The sequence below is a fragment of the Quercus lobata genome, chromosome 5, assembly GCF_001633185.2.
Source record: "Quercus lobata isolate SW786 chromosome 5, ValleyOak3.0 Primary Assembly, whole genome shotgun sequence".
Taxonomy (NCBI): domain Eukaryota; kingdom Viridiplantae; phylum Streptophyta; class Magnoliopsida; order Fagales; family Fagaceae; genus Quercus; species Quercus lobata.
The window spans coordinates 88,791,777-88,813,689 of NC_044908.1; the positions used below are offsets into that span (position 1 = coordinate 88,791,777).

The 21,913-nt window shown below is 36.0% G+C and overlaps 1 protein-coding gene across 1 annotated transcript; it reads right to left on the bottom strand.

Annotated features, from left to right (window-relative positions):
- Window positions 1–560: 560 nt before the first annotated feature.
- LOC115991897 lies at window positions 561–21,603 on the bottom strand. Its single transcript, XM_031115877.1, has 22 exons — window positions 21,254–21,603; window positions 18,181–18,565; window positions 16,849–16,965; window positions 16,671–16,750; window positions 15,675–15,821; window positions 15,435–15,583; window positions 15,223–15,353; window positions 14,979–15,101; window positions 14,155–14,228; window positions 12,138–12,713; window positions 11,856–11,967; window positions 11,540–11,719; window positions 10,359–10,611; window positions 8,853–10,138; window positions 8,033–8,435; window positions 7,027–7,955; window positions 6,870–6,935; window positions 6,662–6,787; window positions 4,914–5,158; window positions 3,557–4,803; window positions 1,606–1,814; window positions 561–1,214 (listed from the first exon to the last, which is right to left on the bottom strand). Exons 1-21 carry the CDS (start codon window positions 21,385–21,387, stop codon window positions 1,720–1,722), a joined length of 6,858 nt encoding a protein of 2,285 aa, XP_030971737.1. The 5' UTR covers window positions 21,388–21,603; the 3' UTR covers window positions 561–1,214; window positions 1,606–1,719.
- Between the last annotated feature and the right edge of the window lie 310 nt (window positions 21,604–21,913).

The window sequence follows — 21,913 nt, forward strand, 5'->3', positions numbered from 1 at the left end:
TTGATACACAAAACACTATCACTGCCAAACTACTAGGGATATTGCCAGGGTAATATAGAATTACAGAAATAAGTCAGCTTTGCTTTATTTTCCTTTTTATTTTTCGATGAATAAGTGAATTTAATTAATCAGAAGAAACAAAGAGATGAAGTACGAAATTTAAAACTTGAAAAGAAACAACACAGCAAAAGTGCCGCTCTTAACTAACATAGTTCTTACCAACAAAAAAACCTAACATAGTAGAACATAAGCGAGATGAAATGAAACACATTTATATTTTCTTTTTCCTCTCTAAGTTATCATACACAGGTTTCTTCATGTTTCTTAGAAAGATCATAAGCACGTGTATGATCATGTCCTATGACAAAACTTTATTACGTGTGATAATCTTTTAGTGAACAATAATAACATGACATCAAGTCCTGATAGTCAAATATATAAATTCTTCAAAAATAAAATAAAAATATTAAGTTGTATTTCATACATATCTTCTCTTAATTTTTTTTTCCTGTGAAAGCATCACAGAGAGAGAGAGAGAGAGAGAGAGAGAGAGGAGAACGAGTCAGAATACAAGTATAGCTACCTCTCATAACAATTACCGTAAGTTTTTACTAATAAAATGAATTTTCTTTGCACTCGTATGTCATTCAAAATATTTCCAGTGAACCTTTTACTTCTTCCTGCTATAGGCTTGAGCATATCCTAGGTCCTGTAACAAGCACAACGCTTCTAAGCATTGGAATTAACCGGCAATTTTCTTCCTCTACTCTCTATTGACTATACAAACTTTGTGTTGTCTTTGCACAGTTTAATGGCCAACAAAAGGCTCAGGAGCGATGATGCTAACAGTAATGGAGATCATAGAATCCATTATGTGACTACCTTCACTTCAAGCATGAATCTGAATGACGATAATACACTACAGTGAAAGCAGGCATCCGCAATGGACAATATGGTAACGATTATGGGCTCCACCCATTGACAGACTATGTCAAGGAATTTTATATGGACCTCCAGGAAATGGTCAAAAAGGATTCCTGAAATTGGCAGCAGGTTTAGAGGTCAATTATCTGGATAATGCAAGGCACTTCAGGACCCAATTGCAACTTGAGGGCCAAGAGTTCCAAAAATGTTTCTTCAGAATCTTTGCATGCAAAATGTCGAAAAGTAACCTGCTGCCCAGCCATCACTAGCAGAAGCATGCTGCTTTATCCCTGTAGTGAACCACAGTTTAATCAACAATTCCATTCAGCATGTGTGTGTGTGTATGGTACCAAGTACACTTTTTCAGACAAATCAATCCTACTTTCAAGACCATCTGAAACTAATTTTTCAGAACAAAAATGATGCTACTGCATTATGCATGACACAATGAAAGAAAATAAGCTTTTGCACTATGAACCAATAATTACATCCTTGCATCAACTTTTTTTTTTACAGTTACATATTTACATCTACTAAAAACAGATTACTTTTACAGTACCAGCTGTCAATAAACTGTTTTCAATTTTATGTACCAGAAACCTGATGAGAAATTCATCTGTAACAGTTGGTGGCCCTGATATATGTGATATGTGGATAATGCCAGAGGGTTCCACCAATTACCTTACTGATGGTGCACCAAGCCAGCCTAAACTCTCCTTTCCAGTTCCTGGAAAGTCAGCAATGACAGCAAAGCTTCACTTTTTGAACCAGATATTTAAATGACTTCAAGCAGAATCAGGCTTCACCCCCATCGTGGGAGCCCACAGATTTGTCCCTCTTACTGCGATGTTGATGGATCTGATCTCGTGATGTTGAAGATGCTGATGGAACTGACAGAAGGGAAAAAAGGACTTGTTAGAGAGGTCAGAATAAAATTTTAACTGGCCAAGTCCAGCAATTTCAGACATCAAAAATTAAGGAATCAAAAGGATAAATGGAGGGCATTGATAGGCTCATGCTTCATTTTGGTTAGATTCTGTGTCCTTATTAAAGTAGTTCCACAAGATTCTTTAACAGCACTAGGGGCTTAATGCAAGGAGACCTCTTATCATCACTTCTTTTTATATTTATCATGGAGTTCCAAAGTAATATGATAGATAGGGCAGCTGTAGGAGGTCGCCTATCAGGTGTTGTTGAGAGGAGAATCAAATGATGCAGGTAGCGAGAAATCAATTTTGATTTAAATTTATGTTATGACATTGGACAAAAAAAGGAAACCAAATCAGATTTAGAATTCCTGGAAAGCTAGGATTTGAAGAATTAGGGTTATTGTTTGCTTAGAAAAAAGTTAGGAAAAAAAATAAGCAATATAGGATTTCTTACCCAAAAAAAAAAAAAAAAAAAAGAGGAATAGTAGAATTTGGGAATGAAACAAGGGGAAAATCTGAGGTTTGGGTTGGTCCTGGGCTGTGAATGGAATTAAGTATCCTGTGAACAATACTTTGGATTTGTGGGTTATTTGGGGCTATTCGATTGATGGAAGGCTTTGGATTCCTGAATTTTTTTGGATTTTACACAATTTTAAAAAAGGTTGTACCCAATACACAAAGCTTCTATTTTTACAGGGTTTGAGAGAAGTTATTGTTAGACAGTATTACTCTTTTTTTGAAGTTGATTCCCAAATTCGAACCCTCGACCTACCACTTTTGGATTTTAGGGTTTTAAATGCGACAAACCATTGTGTGGTTTGCTAGTTTTCATGTTGCTAGGAATTTAAGGACCAAAAAAAACAATAAGAAAAAGAAGAAGAAGAAACCTTTCTAAGTATCACACCTCAGGAAGGCTGTTTCATAGCTTCTAAAAGTTTAGAACTTATTTTTCTCCTCTTGAATAGAAGGCATTACATCCATACAAATGGATTACCAGTTGTTATTCCTAATAAAAATTGGACTTATTAAAGTTTTAGATTTTAGGGTTTTAAATGTGAGAATCAATGTGTGGTTGCTAGGTTTCAAGTTGCTGGAATTTCAAAAATGAAAACAAAAAACTCTTCTAGGCATCACATCTAGGGAAGGTTGTAACACAAACCTCAAACAAAATTTCATAACTTCTGAAAGTTAAATAAAGAGTAATGTGACACACACAACACCTACTCATGTCAGCCACACAAAACCATGAGCATGCAGGAGAGCATATCACAGCCTCAGCTAGGTGGATTTGATAGGTGGGCAACAGCAGGCTATGTTGCCCCTTTGAAGTGGATGCCTATATGGAAAAGTTGAGTTGGTGGCTGGATGGTGGTCTTATGCTTGTATTGGACCCATGGTTATGGCCTGACACTGCCAGGTTGCAGGCTAATGTGTGTTGTAGACAACATATGCAGTGTTGTGCAGTGCAACTTTGCATGGAGTTGGCCAAGGCTTATGCGCAATGGGTGTGTTGGGTGTGCGCAATAATTTCATAATAAAAAATTGGAAAACGAAAACAACCCTACACTATGCAGAAACCAAAGCTATTGCTAGTGAAACATATACCAAGAGTGAACTTATGAATTCGCTGAAATTCTATTTTCCTATATTAGAATAGATGTATAAATGTATAATACCTAAAATAGAGCAATTCCGGGGAATACCTTCCATACCTTTTATTGTTTTGGATGGCTTTATGCCACCACTTACATTTGATGATGATGAGAAAGGTCTTTTGGCAGGCAAAGGTTTCATTGATGTTTCAGACTTCTTTGAAGATATCAGAGAAGAGTAAAGAATAGCATCAACAGCATCACGTTGTTTTTTCCTTTTTGCAATCAAATCCTCAGCAGTGCCAGTTTGACTGGGCACTTTATCTCCATCATTAGCATACCTCTCCTTAAGGCTGCTTTCAGGTAAGGGAATTGCAACTTCCTGATTTTTCTGGCTTCTATCACCATCAGAAGATTTCTTCAGTCTTTTTGACGCTTGTGATTTCAAAAGTTTCTGGCTATCACCCAATTCGAATTCAGAGTGATCCAAATTACTCCTATAATTTTCAAATTTATCTTTTCTTTTGCTTGTATGTGTATTCCCCAAACTGACTTTCTTTTCACTACTCTCTTTGCCCTTTCTTCCACCATCTGTAACTTGTTTCCCTGAGATTGCACACTTGACATCCTCAGAGGTTCCGTTGCTACCATTTGTAACTGAAGAAGAAGAATCAGTCTTCACAGGGAATTTGCATTCATCTCTGGCACTTCTTCCACTACTTGGGATATTTTCTCTAATTGCTAAAAAATCTTTTTCATCTCCTATACCCCTTTTTTGACTGTGATCAGCACCGCCTACATATTTCATTTTCCTTTCAATGGTTTGCTTTGCAATGCTCTCATTTTGTTTTGCATGCTGGCTAACATCTTTAGCCTTTTCAACATGCTTATGCTGTCTTGAATGCTTGTCCGGAATTCTTGGAGCAACATTTTTGCAAAAGGCTGTTTTAAACATGGACTTGTAAGGTGTTTTAACTGAAATAACCAAAATTCTCTCTTTAGCATTCTTTATAAGAGCAGCCCAGTTATGGTTTGTCTGCAAAGTTCTGGCATTACCCAAGATCCAGAGCGAGAGTTTGGCTCTTGTCAAAGCAACATTCATCCTTCGCACATCAGCAACAAACCCAATACTGCTTGAGTTGATCCCAAGTGCAGAAGTGCTAGGATCCCCTGCTCTAACAGTGGAAAGTATGAGAATATCAACCTCCCGACCTTGAAAACCATCGACAGTATTAAATTCCATGTCATCTATAACAGAAGATCCAAATGCACTTGAAAAACGAGATCGTAAAAGTGATAGTTGAGACTTGTATGGAGTTATGATACCAATTCTTCCACCTACAAATTCAGATGGGTACCTAAGCAATATATCGAAGTAGAAGATTAGTAGCAACAAAAAAAAAAAGGCTTGTAATGAAGTTTGTGAACCTCTTCTTGAAAAACAACGGATTTAAAATGGTTGCTGTACCTTTTCTTGAAAAACCTAAGTACTTCAACTGCAGCATCAGCCTCATGCTCATTGTAAAGGGACAATGCACCAGAATTCTTACCGCGATGCTCTTGTCCATCAACAATGTCATAGAATAGATATGGTCCAAGGCCCTCAATTTCATGAAATGGAGCTGACTTGATAGACATTTTATCACCATTTAGCAACTTTCTGTCATAAAAATGCAGAGAAGGAAACCTACATATTTCTGGGTGCATCCTATACTGCAAAAAAAAAAAAAAAAAAAAAAAAAAAAAAAAAAAAAGGGGAAAAACTGTCAGTAAAAGTTTTTAAATTTCCCAAAAGGATAAAAATGTATAAAAATATAAATGACTTCCCACCTCACCCCAAAAAGGGCCTTAAAATTAGTAAATAATATGAGATTAAAAGCATTTGAAAAAAATAAAATAAAATAATAAAAAAAACCTAGATAACATGTATCAGATAGCAATGATATGGGCAATCTTATAGTAAAATATATGAAAGGTAAGAATTAAGCAACAACAACTTAATGAGATAACAATCAATTGACGCAGCCATTTTGTCTGACAGACTCAACTTGGCTAGTCTCAAAAGGACACAAATATTGATTAAAGATTTTTCATGGGAAATTTAGGATCAGGAAATAGGAAAAGAGAAACATCATGAATACACTGTCAAGAAATATATGGATCAGTAAACAAAAGCCATAACATGGTTGGCTGCAAGTCAAAGTTGCAAGACTAGAGGGTGATAAGCTACCACTTCTCCCAAAAACTTAATTTGTTAGGAACAAGTGAATTTAATCATTGAACCATTATTCATACACTTTCTCTCATGTGTGGGCCCAAAGTCCCTCTTAATAAGTGGGCCCAATACATGGTATTTTTAACTTTTTTAAATGGGAGGTAGAGTGGAGATAGGTTTCAAACTCAAGATCACATATTTTAATATCATGATATATTATCACTTGTCTTAAAACTTGAGCTGTTAGGAAATGATGAATTTAATCATTTAGTCATTATTTGAATGGTGGGGAGTCAGCTTACCACCTTCTGCTGCATTGTTCAATGGCTTGAGATATTTGGTCAATTGTGTTGGCCTTATTCAAACCTAAGACCTCCGGCTCTGATACCAAGATAAATTACCAATTGTCCCACTCCCAAAAGCTTAAAATATTAGGAAATGCTGGTTTTGATCATTTAATCTGATAATAACTACGTATTATAACAACATTTTTAATTTTGGATAACTATGTATACAAATTTAAAGGATCTCATAGAAGCACACAGCAACAAGTGCCCTAGTAGTTATTCAAGTCAAGAGTCAAGACTAATAATGAAAAACTAAAATTGATTTAGATCAAGAATGATAATGAAAACTAACAGCAATGAAAATAAAGAAACATACATATAAGAACATGGCATTCTATTATTCCTTTTTTTATAAAATAAAGGACAAATTATATATCAGTATACAATAAGTAGTACCCTTGGAATACCTAACAAAAATAAAATAAAAATTAAGTACCCTTGAAATCATTATATGATAAATCAATAGTATTTGATATAAACTCCAAAGATATCAAAACATATCCCCCAGTATAGATTGTTGCAAAAGCCAACTTTCATTACTAAAGCACTTTTTTGTGCCAAGGTCCAATTACAGTAACACTCCTAAATATGGCTTATACTCATTTGATCATGTATAAAATACGGATGAAGGTAACATTTTGCAATCTACTTCACCTGTTCGGTCAGCATAATGACAGGATGACCAGCCCTTTGTAATCGCTCAAACATGCTGCATTCATACAGGAATTTACTTGCAACACTAGAAAGAACTGTTGCAGGAAGTTGCTTTGGGTCGCCAACCTTAAACAATAGATTGTGAATTTCAGGACCATTCTTGTCATGACATAAAGGTTTATAAACTAAGTAAGTTGATGGTCCTCACCATAATACATTTGGTCCCACTTGACTTTAAAAGCTGAAGAGGAATCAGAGTAGCAGGTTCCAAAGCCTGTAGTGGTAAGAAGGAATGCTTAAGACAGAAAAGAGAGCAGTACAAGTAATAAAAAGACAATAAATTCAGCAGAGCAAAGACATTTTACTTGTGCAGCTTCATCAATCACGACGGCATCAAAAAGTGTACGCTCAGATGGACTGCCAAATTTAATATTTGACATAGATTCAGAACACACTCCATAGAGGTCTCCACCACAACCACTTAATGTAGTGACCACAATTTCAGCTTCCCGTAATATAGACTTCCGAAGCTTATGTCTAAGAGCTCTGGTTTCTTCATTAGCTTTCTTCTCCTGTGACTGAACATTGCTAAGATCTTTATAAATTTGCTTCTTTTGTTCATAAAGTTTTCTTAGCTGTGACCCTATTTCTGCATCAGACATTTCTTTCCCATCATCCCCCTTATGAGTACCATCTTCCAAAGAATTCTTAAGATCAACATTTCCATCCCTTAAATTAGCACGCTTAGCTTCATAGAACCTGATACGATCCACTAATTTCTCAAGATTAGAACGTAAAGCCATCGAAGATTCCACACTTAAATCATTCTTTTCATTGCCAACATTCATCCTCTCTTCCACCAAACGTTGGTCAACAAGTGTATCAATAAAGAATGGTAGTGAATTTGGATGGACTGTTTTCACATTCCCTACCCTTACAAGATATGGCTTGTACATCTTTCCATCACTGCCATAAAGGCCTTGACTAGAAATTCTCGATACCAGCTCATCAACCGCAGCATTTGACTGAGCACAGATAAGTACCCTTCCTCTTGCAGAACTTTCCATGGAGTAAGAATTCCTTTGAACATCCTCATGCAGTTGTCTGGCCAAGGCTGCATCTTGCCATGCCCTTGCTATTGCAGCAGTCTCACTAATCTGTGGTCTTGACCAGAATGGCTTACTATGTGTTTTCAAACTACCAACAAGAGAATTTTTTGCATTACCTGTCCTCTGTAAAGGTGAAGCAAGCAAACCACTGACAATGGCCAAAATAGTACGCGTCTTGCCAGTACCTATAAACAAAGACAATATATAAATCACAAAGACAGAAAATTATGAAATCTGCAACAAACCAAGGTAAATCAGATACCTGGAGGACCCTGAATAAGAGATAATTCAAAATCTTTCTTCAACTTAGGTGATCCAACAGCAACACTGATAGCTTGAAGTTGACTGTCATTGAAGGATGATTTCAGTATTTGCTGCAAGGGTTGGGCCAGCTTACCCAGATTCACTTCCTTAGATACATGATTACCAAGAGAATCATTGACAGGATTTAAAATCACTGGAAATATAGGAATGCCATTAATTGATGATAGTGCCTGAAACTCTCTAAGTTGAGGTGTAATGCTCATTACGCGACATGCATGCCATTTACTACGATCAATGAGGTTCTTTCTAGCTTTATTTGAACGTGAAGAACCATTTTGAAGATAGAACCTGATAACTAATATGGTTAACCTTCTCTTATTGTCTCTTTCACGCCTTTCCACCTGAAAATATACAGGTGCTTTAGCAAAATGATGTAACAGATGGAAACAAAAAAAGTATACATACAAAATATCATAGCATAAACATTCAAACATGGGCCATTCATGTGTAATAGTTAATTTCAAAATATGCGTCTTGAATATGGAACTTAGATCTAACTTCTAACAAAAAAGCTGCTTTAGAAGTATGAGCAGTCAGATAGCTTTTGGATCATAAACTGTAATTTCTAGAAACAATTAAATTGTCAATGTTAAGTGGGTTGCGCTCAGTAACCAATTAGGGAATAGAGTTATTGTGGTTGCTTAAAATTTAAGTGATTAACAAATAAATTGGTTAATCCTGGTTTATCCCCTGCATTATTGTATGAAACTCTCGCCCAACTCTCCCCAACGATGTTATGAGAAAATGTGATGGCATACCTTTCCAATCATATGAATATCATGGGAAGATTTTTGCAAAGGCTCCTTCGTTAACAAAACAAGGTCATTTTCTGAAAAGGTTCTAGAAGCTGCAGAATCATTGTCATCATAAATAAATCGCACAAGATGAAAATCATCAACTCTCTCAACCGACATCACTGATAGACTGCCAACATACATCTCTTCCCATGAAGACATTTCCAGAAAGGAACTATTTAATTGTGCTTTAAACTCCTCCAAAACCAATGGCCGAAAAATCTCCATATACTGTTCAGATGATTGAAAACACACAGGAACCTCCTTTAATTTGCTAACAGTTCGAGTCCCATCTTCACTTGCTGATGCTAATCCAACAGTTACAAAGTAATCAAGTTCCAAAATGGGTCTATACCAGTCATCAAGTCTCGGTGGCTTGAACCTTTTCACTCCGGCCTCCAGTCTATGTAAACGGCCAAATCTACTTTCAAATGGTGATTTAAGTTGAATAACTTGCCGTTTAGGAAGAGAAGTGGACTTTGACAAAACTGACTGCTGAATTCTTGCAGATTTTAGTGCCAACTCAAATGGATCATCTTCACTATCACGTACAATCTCTTTCAAAACAGTATCACTTGTCTTAGAAATAATTCTGTTGCAATTTAGAACCATTTTATTGGAACTGACAGCTTCATCTGAGTTCTTCAAATTAATTCTATTCTGGGACAAAACAGAATTATTTTCATTGTGTTTGGGGTATTCTGTTTTCTTCTTATTGTCTACCCCTTTTGATTTTAGGAGAGAAGCAGGTGCTGGTTTGCCTTTTAATTCATCAATGTCCTTATTCTTAGAAGCAACCAAACAATCAGTAGCATCTTTTTGCTGAAAAGATTCCAACAAATCCATAGAAGCACCAGTCCCAGCAACCTTCTCCTTTTTAGGGTCAGAATGTGGTGTGCTCCCAGGAACCAGAGGCTTGCCATCCAAAATGCAGTGACCTGTCTCAGTATCAGATAGAATGGCCTCATTGGGTGATATTGATTCCTCTGTTTCACTATCAGAAAGAACAACCAAATTTTCTTTATCCTTTTTGTAAGATCCCGTTAGTGAGTCCAGGATCTCCACATCACTATCATCCACAGAAAGAGGCTGCACATCTGAAACTAAACTCTTTTTCTCAAAAGACAAGGTTTCAGGAAATAAAGATCTTGACCTAAAGGCGGTGTTTTCAATGTTACAAGATGCCTCCTTAGATAATGAAACAGAAAGGCGCAAAACTTGTTGTGTCAATTCATCCATAGCAAAGTTATCTAAAATCAAGAAGGCATAAAAATATCATGAATAATTATCGATCAAAAATAAAAATAAAAATATCATGATACGTTAATGATGACTTTTGATGCTCAACAAATAATAATAAAAAACTACATCATATATTATGCCTGTGTGCAAATGTTGATATATATACTAAAAGCTCACCACTTGATATTAGATTTTCAATTGCCTTGATTGTCATTGTAGCAGTGTCACTACGTGAACCTCTGAGGAAAGTCAGCAAAGTAGTAACTGTCCGTTTCCAATACACGATTATGACCTTAAGTGATGAGTTCCCCCAATCCATCAGGTAATTTAGCCATGAGAAGTCATATAAACTTTCCACCAACATTCTGGAATCCCCAAGCTTCTTACCAAATGATGGACAAATTATTTCAAAAATAACAGGGAGGATCTCCAGTAAGCGGACACAAGTCATCTGAAAACACAGACCACGAAGTAAGACTGCCTTCCCAATGAAAACAAGCTCTCATGCATCAGATTGACTAATAGCGCAGAGTTGATGTACATTTTTATTAATTTATTAACTTACAACCAGAAAATGAAACAGCATTTGAAGAAATTTTTAGGTGAAAATAAAAGGACAGCAGTAAGCTCTTTATGAACAACGTAATATCCATTGTAAATTAAACCACAGAAAAGAACTGATCACCGCATAAAAAGTAAGCCTACACACATACAAGTGCACGCACGCGCACGGAAGAAACAGACGGCTAAAAATAAAATGCCATTAATGACAACACTGGCACAATGCATATGCTTTAAAAAATAAATAAACCAGAGTTTGCAAGTATTAGAAACAGAACTTTCTAAGACAACCATTTACAAGTAGAAAGATTGCAGAATACCTGACAAAAACTGTGATCAATAAATGCTTTCCCTTCTAACAAGCACCTCTTAATAGGAGGCCATGCAATTTCTGATAGTAAGTAAATGAACTTTTCCCGTGATCTTGAGTCAACATTTGAAGAATGCTCATTGACATTCACAGGCAATGAATCAAAAACAGGCTGCCTCAAAAATCCACCTTGGGAAGAGAACCTTGAGATATTTGAACGATCAGATGAATTTTCTGGCATATCTAGGGCCGATAAATCCCCTTCTTTGAGCAATTTGCATAGAACGAAGAAAAAATGTTGTAAACTCTGAAACTTTACTAAAACACAATCCAGTAGAACCTAGAATAGTGCAAACAGCAATGTTAGGAACAACATGATAAGGATGATTATTTTGAAAAGTCAAGACTCATCACCCTTAAAAGGGCATTCCTATAACTGTAAAGAAAATATCATCACTTATCTATACATGGGTGTGTACTTAGTTTAACGTGTGTGTGTGTGTGTGTGTGAGAGAGAGAGAGATCTAACTCAGACCACCATAACATAATTTCCAAGAGCTTGCTGAAAATAATTCTTTACCAGTTTACAAGAATGTCTCAAGCCCAAAAAAATGGCAGACAAAGAATAACCATTAGAACAAAGAAACTTCAAGCCGCAAGAAAGACCCCGTGTATTGGAAACTTGTTCCAAGATACACTTCCCAAGCTGCCTCACATTCTGCACCAAACCAAAATATATACATGTATACAACTCTTAACCAAATGCCAACTACAGGAGTTACAAAGGAGCAAAATTTATCTCTTTAACCATGGATGTAAATGATGGGTGAGATATTAGGGATTAATTGACGTACATCATTAGGATCAATGAGTGAAAGGATCAAGCTTTCACCCATCCTTGGTTCCCAAGTCCACTGCTTCCGTAGTTCTCCTTGCCCCACTTGAACAACAAACTGTGCAGTTAACCTGTAATACACCTCTCATGAAATTACTCGAGGGACTAGTTCCTTACCAAGATATACATTGCTTCATAAGCAATAAACTTAAAATACACAGTTCTTTGATACACCAATTTACATAGAGGGGTCTCTACAACATAAAAATATATAAAAAAAGAGTAATGAAATGCTAACAACCTATTGAATGTTCTTACTAAAGGAAGACACATTGATGATACTTTTACAGAGTTTTTTGACTCCTTTCCCTCTCCACCATCATCAGAACCAGTTGGAATTTTCCAACCAAATGAATTGGAGATCACTGTAGCAGAGGACGAAAGCCAAGTTCTCACTGGAAGTGCCATTTCTTCACTACTTTCGGGTTCAACCATTGGAAAACGAGATCGGGCCCAGAAAACGGCCTTGGAAAATGATATTGGAAAAACTGAAGGATCAATTTCAACTAGAACATCAATCCATAACATGGGTATGCACATCCACTCCCTAAATTCCCGAGAACTAATTTTACTCTGTGCACCAAATTCACTCCAAGAACTATTGTCCTCCTCTTCAACATCTGGAACAAATGGTTCGGCATCATTCAAATCATTAGACATGCTTCTATCAATACTCCAAGGTGTGCAGCTATTCAACACTGAGGTTATAAGGGCAGCAGCATCAGACACTATAATGGTTTGTATAAGATCAAAAGCAGGTTGCCTTAGAGAACTGTGGAGTGAAGAATCCTTCAGGGATGACACAAGAGAAGGGCCCCTGTCCAATAAAATTGCAGAGAAATGAATCATACAACTTCATCTCTATCCACAACCTCATCCAATTCCAACAAATTTATATATACAAATATCATCAAACTAACATATTATTTTAGAAATCATTAGCAGTTATTATCAAAACCTTCAACCTCCAATATAATACACGAGTTTCAGGACAAGACCAAACATCATTGTGGAGAAGGGATTGCAACGAACGGGTTGGGAAGCTGAACTTTTATATAATAAATTTTTTTAACAAAATTAGTTATCTCAGTAACACTTTAAAGTTAAGAGAAAATTTTAAGATACCTATTCACATTTGAGTTCTTAAGGAATTGTATTCTATAAGCCAAGAACCTTATAGCTCAACTAGCACCTCCTAGTGTTTCCAATGGAGACATAGAGAGTTCAAATCCCCCCACCCCCATTGTAACAATCAAATTATCAAAAAAATAAGTTGTTTTCTATAATTAAGTTGCCTCATTTTCATTGTTTGTAATGTTCGTAAGACCAGAATATGCTAAAAAAATTAAGACAGAAAAGAACATAATAGACAAAGAAACATGTTAGCATGCCAATAGGAGCTTAGCATTCCAATTGATGGGTAAAATGTTGTTATGACCGCTAATTTGAGATTTTAATAAGCCTGTTCACACATGATGCTTATATCCTTCCTATTGGACCATCTCAGTTTTAAGCTGATTAAATAGGAAACCTGTTGGTTAAACCAGATTTGGCCCATTTTTGACAAGCTGACCATCAAGTCAATATATACTAGTTATTAGTAGTTACCATGTCCATCGATCATTTTTGTGCTTAAATGAATGCAACATTCAGGAAACAGGAAAAACAGTGAAATGATGACTGCTTTACCCAATGCAAACTTTATTTTCTTCCAAAAACTCTCCACCTCTGTAGAGATATTCTTTTTTATATGAAAGTCTTTCATTTCTACTCTCCTAGTCTTAGCCACCAACATTTCCCCCTGATGCAAAAAAAGGAATGCACAAACTCTATTCCATTTCTTTTCTCTCCAAATCTGTTATTCATTATTTAATGCTAAAATTGACCAAGCAAGTCTTTGGAAAAAAAAGTTCACATTCCAACAATAAACATTCTTCTGATTAGTAATTACAATTTATTGAAGAAAAAATAAAGGCAGGCACACCCTAGTACATTGAAGGAATACAAGATAAAACAAATTTATAAAATAAAAAATAAAAATAATTAATTAGTTTTAAATTTTAAATTTAAAAATATATATTAAAAAAACCCAACCAAAGAAACAAACAAAAAAGAATTAAGAACTAAAGTTACAAAGTTCTAAATGCTCCCAAGAGTGAGAGAAAAAAAAGATACTAGAATATGACACACTCAACCAATGACCTTAGAAACACCACAAATTAAAATCATATCAAGTACAAACAATTAGGATTACATACCACATATGTGCACATTCAAAGGGTGGGCATGGCGGGTTCATCTTATAACCTCTGTGTATAATTAGAAGTGCTATCTGAAAATAGAATCTTGCATTAAATAGCAACATAGGTGAGCCGAAACAACACAAACCATCGATTGATATTGATATTGATATTGATATTGATTACACCTTCTTCAAAAGTTGAAAAAAAAAAGTATAATCAATATATTATACAACAATAATATTGATACTACTTATCCAAAAAAAAAAACAACATAATACTAATAATGGCCACATATGGTAATTATTTGACAATCTAGAGGAAGAAAATTTTTTTTTTTTTATAAGTAATAAAGATTTATTGATATCAAAAAAAGAGAGACCCCAGTACACAAAGAGTGTACAGGGGTGTACATATCAAATACAAAAATTAAATAAATCAAGTAAATCCAAAATTGAAGAAAAATTTTGGTTTCTCCACACTGAGAACTAGTCCAATAATGTTCTGAAAAATAGAAGCTTGAGATCAAGCATAGAACGCTCTCTCTTCGAAAAACCTACTATTTCTTTCCTTCCAAATACACCACATCAAACAATGAGGAACAAAAATCCATATATCTCCATTATGATGGCGACCAAATCGACCTTGCCAGCAAGCAAGAAGCTCAACAACGGACATTGGCATAACCCAACAAACTCCAAATAAACGAAAAACCATATCCCACAACTCCAAAGCAACCGGACAATGAAGGAATAGATGGTCAACAGTTTCACTATTACACTTGCACATATAACACCAATCCAAAATGCATAACCCAACAATCTAGAGGAAGAAATAAGAACCTGGCAAGCCTTTTTTCTTGTTAGAACACTAAAGTTACCGCTGACTGGCACTTGATGGAGGAGAAAATATAGAAAATGCCTCCGTTGCTTTTCATGTTCCCCATCTTGCAAAGCTTCAAGAGACTGGACGCATACACGTCAGTAATGTCAGGAAACTATATCTAACATGTAAAATAACTCAGAAAACTTGGAAAAATATAATGAATGACTTGAGATGAAGCAACATAATGTTCCACCCACGTGCCTGCAGAAATGGCTGAAAAAGATCAAAAATGTCTTTATGGCTTTTCTCGTTTCGAGTATGAAAACACTGACCCAATAGAGTGTTGCGCATCACACTTGCAGACAATGTAGACCTCAACCAAAGCTTACAACCTTAAAAGGAATTCCAAAACATCAAAGGACACATTACACACAATATTAATCTTTGTGATCAGAAAAAGAAGAGGTGCTTACCAAGCATTTCAAAGAGCAGTCTCAAGCAGGTAACCGCATGAGAAAATTCAATTGAATCACTGCTGATATGATTGAGCACAAGGTCAAGAAAAATGGGATAGCGCTCCAATATCCCTTCCTCAAAAGCTGGAGGTTCTAAGAACCCAAGCCTTCATAACAACATGCAAAACTAACATTAGCAGGGAGGAGGGGGGGAAAAGGAATATTTGTTGAAGATGAAATTTAGCTAACAATTCCTACAATGATTTGATTCCAAGCCATATGGATACACGGTCCAGCTTCACTCTTGACCTTGAAGTCCCGAGAGTCGATGGCAAAACTTCGTTCTCCAAAAAGCATATAAATTTCTTTAGCAAAGGCTGCAAAGGTTCCAATTCTGTTACTCTCCTACGCACAAAGAGAATAACATGAAAAAACTTGATCCAGGATTTGAGGCCACAAAACAATGGAAAACATTTCATAACCCCCCCAGGGGACAGGGTTTTCAGAAAGATTAACTGATGATAGAAATTCCAAAGTACATCCTTTGGAACTAGGCTTAAATTTGTGCATCATTTTTAGCCAGAATTGCTAAGATATGAAACTTGGCTTAAATTTCAGATCTCTCACAAGGTAGGTTATTAATCTCAGTTATTTTTTCTTTTCTTTTTCCCTTTTTTCCCCCAAAAAGGAGGTTTGAGTTGGAAGGGGTGTTTTGAATGAAAACCAAATAACTCACAATTTCTTATGAAAAACACATAAGCATAAGCTGTGATCCCCTCATTACCAGAAACAGCAGTAAAAATTAAATTTACAGCATAAAAATTTTAAAAATTAATAAATTATTTTGGTTGTAAGCATTAAAATCAGTGCTGTTAAAAATAATAATCAGCTGAAGACGCACCTCATAAACAGAGGTCAGTAGCTTGAATCTCCCTTTCCCTCTCACCTTGAGATTATAACTTAAAATTTAGATTTATGCATACATACATACATACATACATATATATATATATATATATATATTAGATTAATTAATTAACTAACCAAAAAGAGAACATAGACCATCAAAACGTGCAATGCCAAAATCCCACCCAAACCAACCCCCAACCCCATTGGGGCCAGCGCCAGACAGAATACAATAGCAAATTTTATCAGCATAATTATAAAATAAAATAATAATAATAAATAAAAAGGATGACAAGAAAAAGGCAAGAGAACCTCAAGGTCCAAATTTTGAAATAAAAAAAACGGTACCTCAGTTTTCCCATAGATCCAGCAAGACGATGACCAACAGAGCGCACTCTTCTCTTGAAAAAAAATAATGCATAAACACCCTGAAAGGAAACAGGTTTACTCAATAAGGCAAAATAAAGTTTAAGAGATAAGTGAAAGCCGTTTGATGAAATATGCAAACACATAGCCCACTAAATACCGGAAACTGTTGCTGTCCATCCAGAGCCAGTTCATGCTTATTATCAATAGCTTCAATAAACGTTTCAAATTCAGTAAACAATGACTGATCATCCAAAAGGGCAGGGAACATCAGAACCTGTGATCAGATAGACAACAAATTCAGTCTCCTTCCATCTCAGAATTAAAGGTCTGCAAACAAATCAAAAACATTTCTGAAAATTCAAATATGTAATGGGATAACTAATATATAGATACACATAAGTAGTTTTATGATACATTGGGTCAGAAAAGCCTAACATAACTTTTTAACTGGTGAGTTACACGCACCCAGTGAGTCATGAACTCATATCCTCATCCTCCACTTTGCTCGTACAAGGGAAAGTGGTGCCATTTGAGCTAGAGCTCATTGGCAAAAATCAAACATAATTAAAGCTGGATTTCCACATTACAAGCCTAAGAGATCCAGCACTATTAGTCTATTACAGATATATCAATATATTAGCTGAACATATGGCAGAGTCTTCAAAAAAATACAATCATTTAGGTAAAGTGCCAACAAAAACAGTTGGACATCTATAATCACCTAATATCTTGTGTGGCAACCAGGTAAAGAAATGAGTAGATAAGTACCTCATAATACATTAGGAGGATCAATCGATGAGGCTTGCATTAAAGATTTCAAGATTTAGGTTAAATTAAAAACTGAAACTCAAAGGAAGATTGATACTGAACCAAATTTTAAATCAATCACAGGAGGTAGAGCATCACGGCAGGTGTGCAAGAGTGAGAGCACTTAGAGGAACAACAAAAATGGAGCTTAAAAAACCTCAAATAATCAAAGAAATAAATGAGAAGGGAAGAATTCCTCAACAACAACAAAAATCCTTTCACTCAAGGAAAAAATTAGGAGAAGGCAAAGAGAGATGCAGATATTAGATTTTAGCACTATATGTTCTGATATGGAAGGTTTATAAATGGTCATAACTAGGTAGAATACAATTTTAGGAATGAACCTAGAGTTTTTATAAATTTAATTCAAACATTACAGGCATTGTTAGCTGCAAGCAGCAGATCAGATCTGGTTTCAGAGGCTTAAAAATGAGACAAAGACAAAGAAGAAGAATGATAATTTCCTGCCCATTATTAAGCCACTAACGAATACCATATACGGTAAATTTTCAATGTATGATTCCAAAGAGGACCTGGTCGAGTACTTCAACAACAAAAAAAGTACAAAAAATAACACAATTTAGTATCCATATTCAAGCCAAAACAAACAGTCAACATGATGTCAACTACTTTACAGAAACAAGTAAACAAATGGAAACATCAGAAAGAACAACATACATACCTCATACATGACACTAATAACTTCAGCATTATCACGAGCTGGATCATACTCTTCCCGTGCTATTCTTGCAGTGATCTCTCTCAAGTGCTGAGTCACCCTTTCCTCATTAAGACTCCGTAACACATCAAGAAGTGGACCTACTGAACTCAACTCATACTGCTCATTGTACATCTCTAGGGCTTGGTGTTGCTGAGAGACGCACTGGATGCACTGCCTCGTTTCTTCGGAGATTCTCTTCCATAAAAGCTTGAGAGGAGAATTAGGACGCTCGTCTTTGAAGTAATTGTAGAATGTCTCCAAAAGTGGACCCATTAAATCCCCAGTGCCACACCAGATATGAGTTTCTTTCGGCAAACAAATTAAGAAATTAAACGCATCTGCAAACCTGACATAATAGACAGAATAGCAACTTTACCAAGCGCTAAAAAGGCAACCAACCAGAAATAAATCGATATCATACATAAACTATAGCAAAATATGATAAACCAAGAGAGATTGACTTTTTTTTATAAGTAATTATGCTTTATTGACCTCTCCTAGACCCCGCAAAAGCGGGTGCTTTGAGCACTAGGTATAAGCTTTTTAATAAAGCTTTATTGAAGATTAAATGAAAACTACCCCCAGGTACATAGGCAGTGTACTAAGGATACAACAAATCTTCAACTAAAGTTACAAATCCCAAAACTCCGCTTAAGGTAGAAAAAGAGCAACACATGGATCGCAAAGGATACAATTTTAGTTCCATAGATGAATGCTTGATCACATCAAAAGTCCAAAAGTTTCTCTCCCTCCAAATGGTCCACATAGCACAAGGCATGGGTCCCCAATATATCAACAGAATGATGGTTACCAAAGCCGGGGCCCATCTAGCACTCCAACAACTCCACCATTTTCTTCACTTCACCCATTGCCCTAAAATGGACAAAACACCGTAGACCACAGATCATGCACAATCGCAATGAAGTAACAAATGGCCTATGGTCTCCCCATGCATACACATGCAACACCAATCAACGAGGCATATACACCACTTTTGAAGATTCTCCATGGTAGACAGTCCACAAGCAGTTGTCCATGTGAAAAAAGCAACCTTAAAAGGAACTTTAACCTTCCAAATGTTTTTCCGTGTAATATAAGGCAAAAACCCATAGTAAGAGCCCTAAAATAGGACTTAACCTCAAATATACCACTCCTAGTAGGGATCCAACATATCAAGTCATCCTCAACCTTACTAGTTTTAATGGGGTGAAGGAGACCCCTAAAAGAACAGCAAAATCCCTACCTCCCAATCATTAATAGATCTGGTAAACAAAATATCCCAATGAAGAACCCCATCATTCCAATTCATATTATCTGCTACAAAGCCTCTTTATCTCGAGCTATATGGTACAACATCATAAAAGCATCCTTCAAGATTGTATCCCCACAAAATCTAGCCAAAAACGAACTTGTATCCTCACAAACTGTCTTCCACTTTACTAACTGAATTTTAACAACATCCTTGAATCCCCCCTCAGAAAATCCCATTGTAACTTCTCAGGGCAATGAGCAACACTTACCGGAATGGGAAATAAAGAAAGGAAATAGGTAGCTAAGCTAGATAGGGTGCTCTTGATCAAGGTAACTCTGCCTCCTTTGGATAATTATAGCTTTTTCCAGCCTGCTAACCTTCTCTCCATCTTTCCCATAATTGGATCCCAAATAGCCTTTTTACTCTCTTTTTTATAGGTAGATAATGAGGGATGGGGGAGGGGGGGTTCGAACCATAGACATTGGGTACCACAAAGGATGTCATTACTGCTAGGCTATTACTTGAATCCCCCAAATAGCCTTTATGGTCCATTTGGATTGAGGGGGAGGGTGGGGGAATAGAGTAGAATTGGTCCAAAATTAGCCTATTTTTAGCAAATTCTACTCTACTGCCCTTCACTCCCCCTCAATCCAAACAGGCCTTAGAGTTATACATAGACCCAAAGGTGATGCCAAATATTCCGTAGGAAAACTAGAAACTTTGCAATCCAGAATTTCAACCAAAACTGATATAGTTGCGACCTCTCCTATTGGAACCATCTCAAATTTGCTTAAATTGATTTTTAGGCCAGACACCACTTCAAAAAAGTTCTAGAGTATCAGCTGGTAACAAAAGATGCAAAATCATTTAAGGCTTCATTGCCCGACCTCCCACTGTAAACCCCTATACATACTGTCCATCTACTGCCTTCGAAAACATTCTACTTAAAGCCTTCACCACCACCCTGTCTCAATCCTCTAGAGCTTTCAAAAAAAATTAACACTAGGAGTTCCCATTCACCAGGATAGAGAATAAACTAGAATAAAAAACCAATAAAACTCAATGCAGAAGCAGAGAAACAATTAGAGGCCACAAGACAGGCATAAAGTGATGTGTAAAGAGTAATGCTAGGACCACCGAAATTGGCACAACTTTGTGCCACAACTCGCCACGTAGCAAGTTGTGATTGGTGAAGGTGTGTCCCCACATGTGGTGAGCTGTGGCACAAAGTTGTGCCAATTTCGGTGGTCCTAGCATTACTCATGTGAAAAAATTGAAACTTCAACCTTTTTCTTTCGATAATCATTTGAAGTTTTATTAAAAAGAAGGTGGAGAAGGAGCAAGAGTGAAAGAAAGGCCTAAAGTCCCCTCTAAACACAACCAATAATTCTTACAAGAGATGGGTTTACAACAATTAAAAAAAAAAAAAACCTTGATCTAACTAAACTAAACTTACAAACAGTTATCCCAACAGTGAACAGAGTTAAAATAATGGCAATGTGGGAGTGGCTCATCCCACAGGAATAAGTGGAGGGCAATACCCATTTTGAGTTAAACTCTTTTCTTCTATTTTTTTGGTTAATCGGGTCACAAGAACAGAGCTCAAAATATGAAAAAGGTAAAGTTCAATGAACACATATTTGACACTAACAATTTTAACTCTATTCCGACCCAACGAACAAAAAATGATAATAATTGATACATGAAGAGAATTGATACATGAAGAGGCACACAATTGAATCATCAACCAAAAGAAGCAAGAGAGAGAGAGAAGTAACGAACCATTGCTCCTTAAGTTGGTGAAGACGGTGAATTTGGGAGGGGTCGTGATCATGATCACGATCGTCGTCTTCGTCTTCCTCAATGCCTCTCCAACGCTCCAATAGCTCTCTTCTCGTCGCCAACTTCTTCGACATTTTTTCTCTACGATTTTCTTTCTTTGTCTCCCCAAACCCAACGCAACGCAAGCACAGACTGAAACTGAAACTGAAACAGAAACACAACACACACTCTGTGCGTCTTTCTAATCTGATATTTGATTACAGAAGCAGAGGGTCATGACTACATGAGGCAGGAGGAGAAGCATATAGGGCTTCATTTCCGTCCTCTTCTTCTTTTTCTTTTTCTTTTTTTCACTTTTTCTTTTCTTTTCTTTTTTTACCTAATTTGCTAAATTCAAGTCCAAATTTTAATCTTTGATTATTGTACAAGCCAAGTCCAAACTTTTGTTCATGGACAAACTCCATAATAGATTTCAGTATATGTTTATACGTGTATTTTTAAAAATTTTAGAAATAAAAAATTAAAAAAAATAATAATAATTACAAGTTACCCTGATTTGAGTGAAATTTAAGTTGTATACCGATGATTTGAAGTTGATATTAAATTATTTAAACTTGTAAATAAATTCTTTAAAAAATTTTATATTATTGTTGCCTTCAA

Coding starts and splice junctions, on each gene's coding strand:
- LOC115991897 (XM_031115877.1), bottom strand. CDS start 21,387: ATGTCGAAGAAGTTGGCGACGAGAAGAGAGCTATTGGAGCGTTGGAGA. Junction 14,229..14,978: donor CAAGAAAAAAGGCTTGCCAG/GTTCTTATTTCT, acceptor TTCTATTTTCAG/ATAGCACTTCTAATTATACA. Junction 5,159..6,661: donor TCATTATGCTGACCGAACAG/GTGAAGTAGATT, acceptor TTTTTTTTGCAG/TATAGGATGCACCCAGAAAT.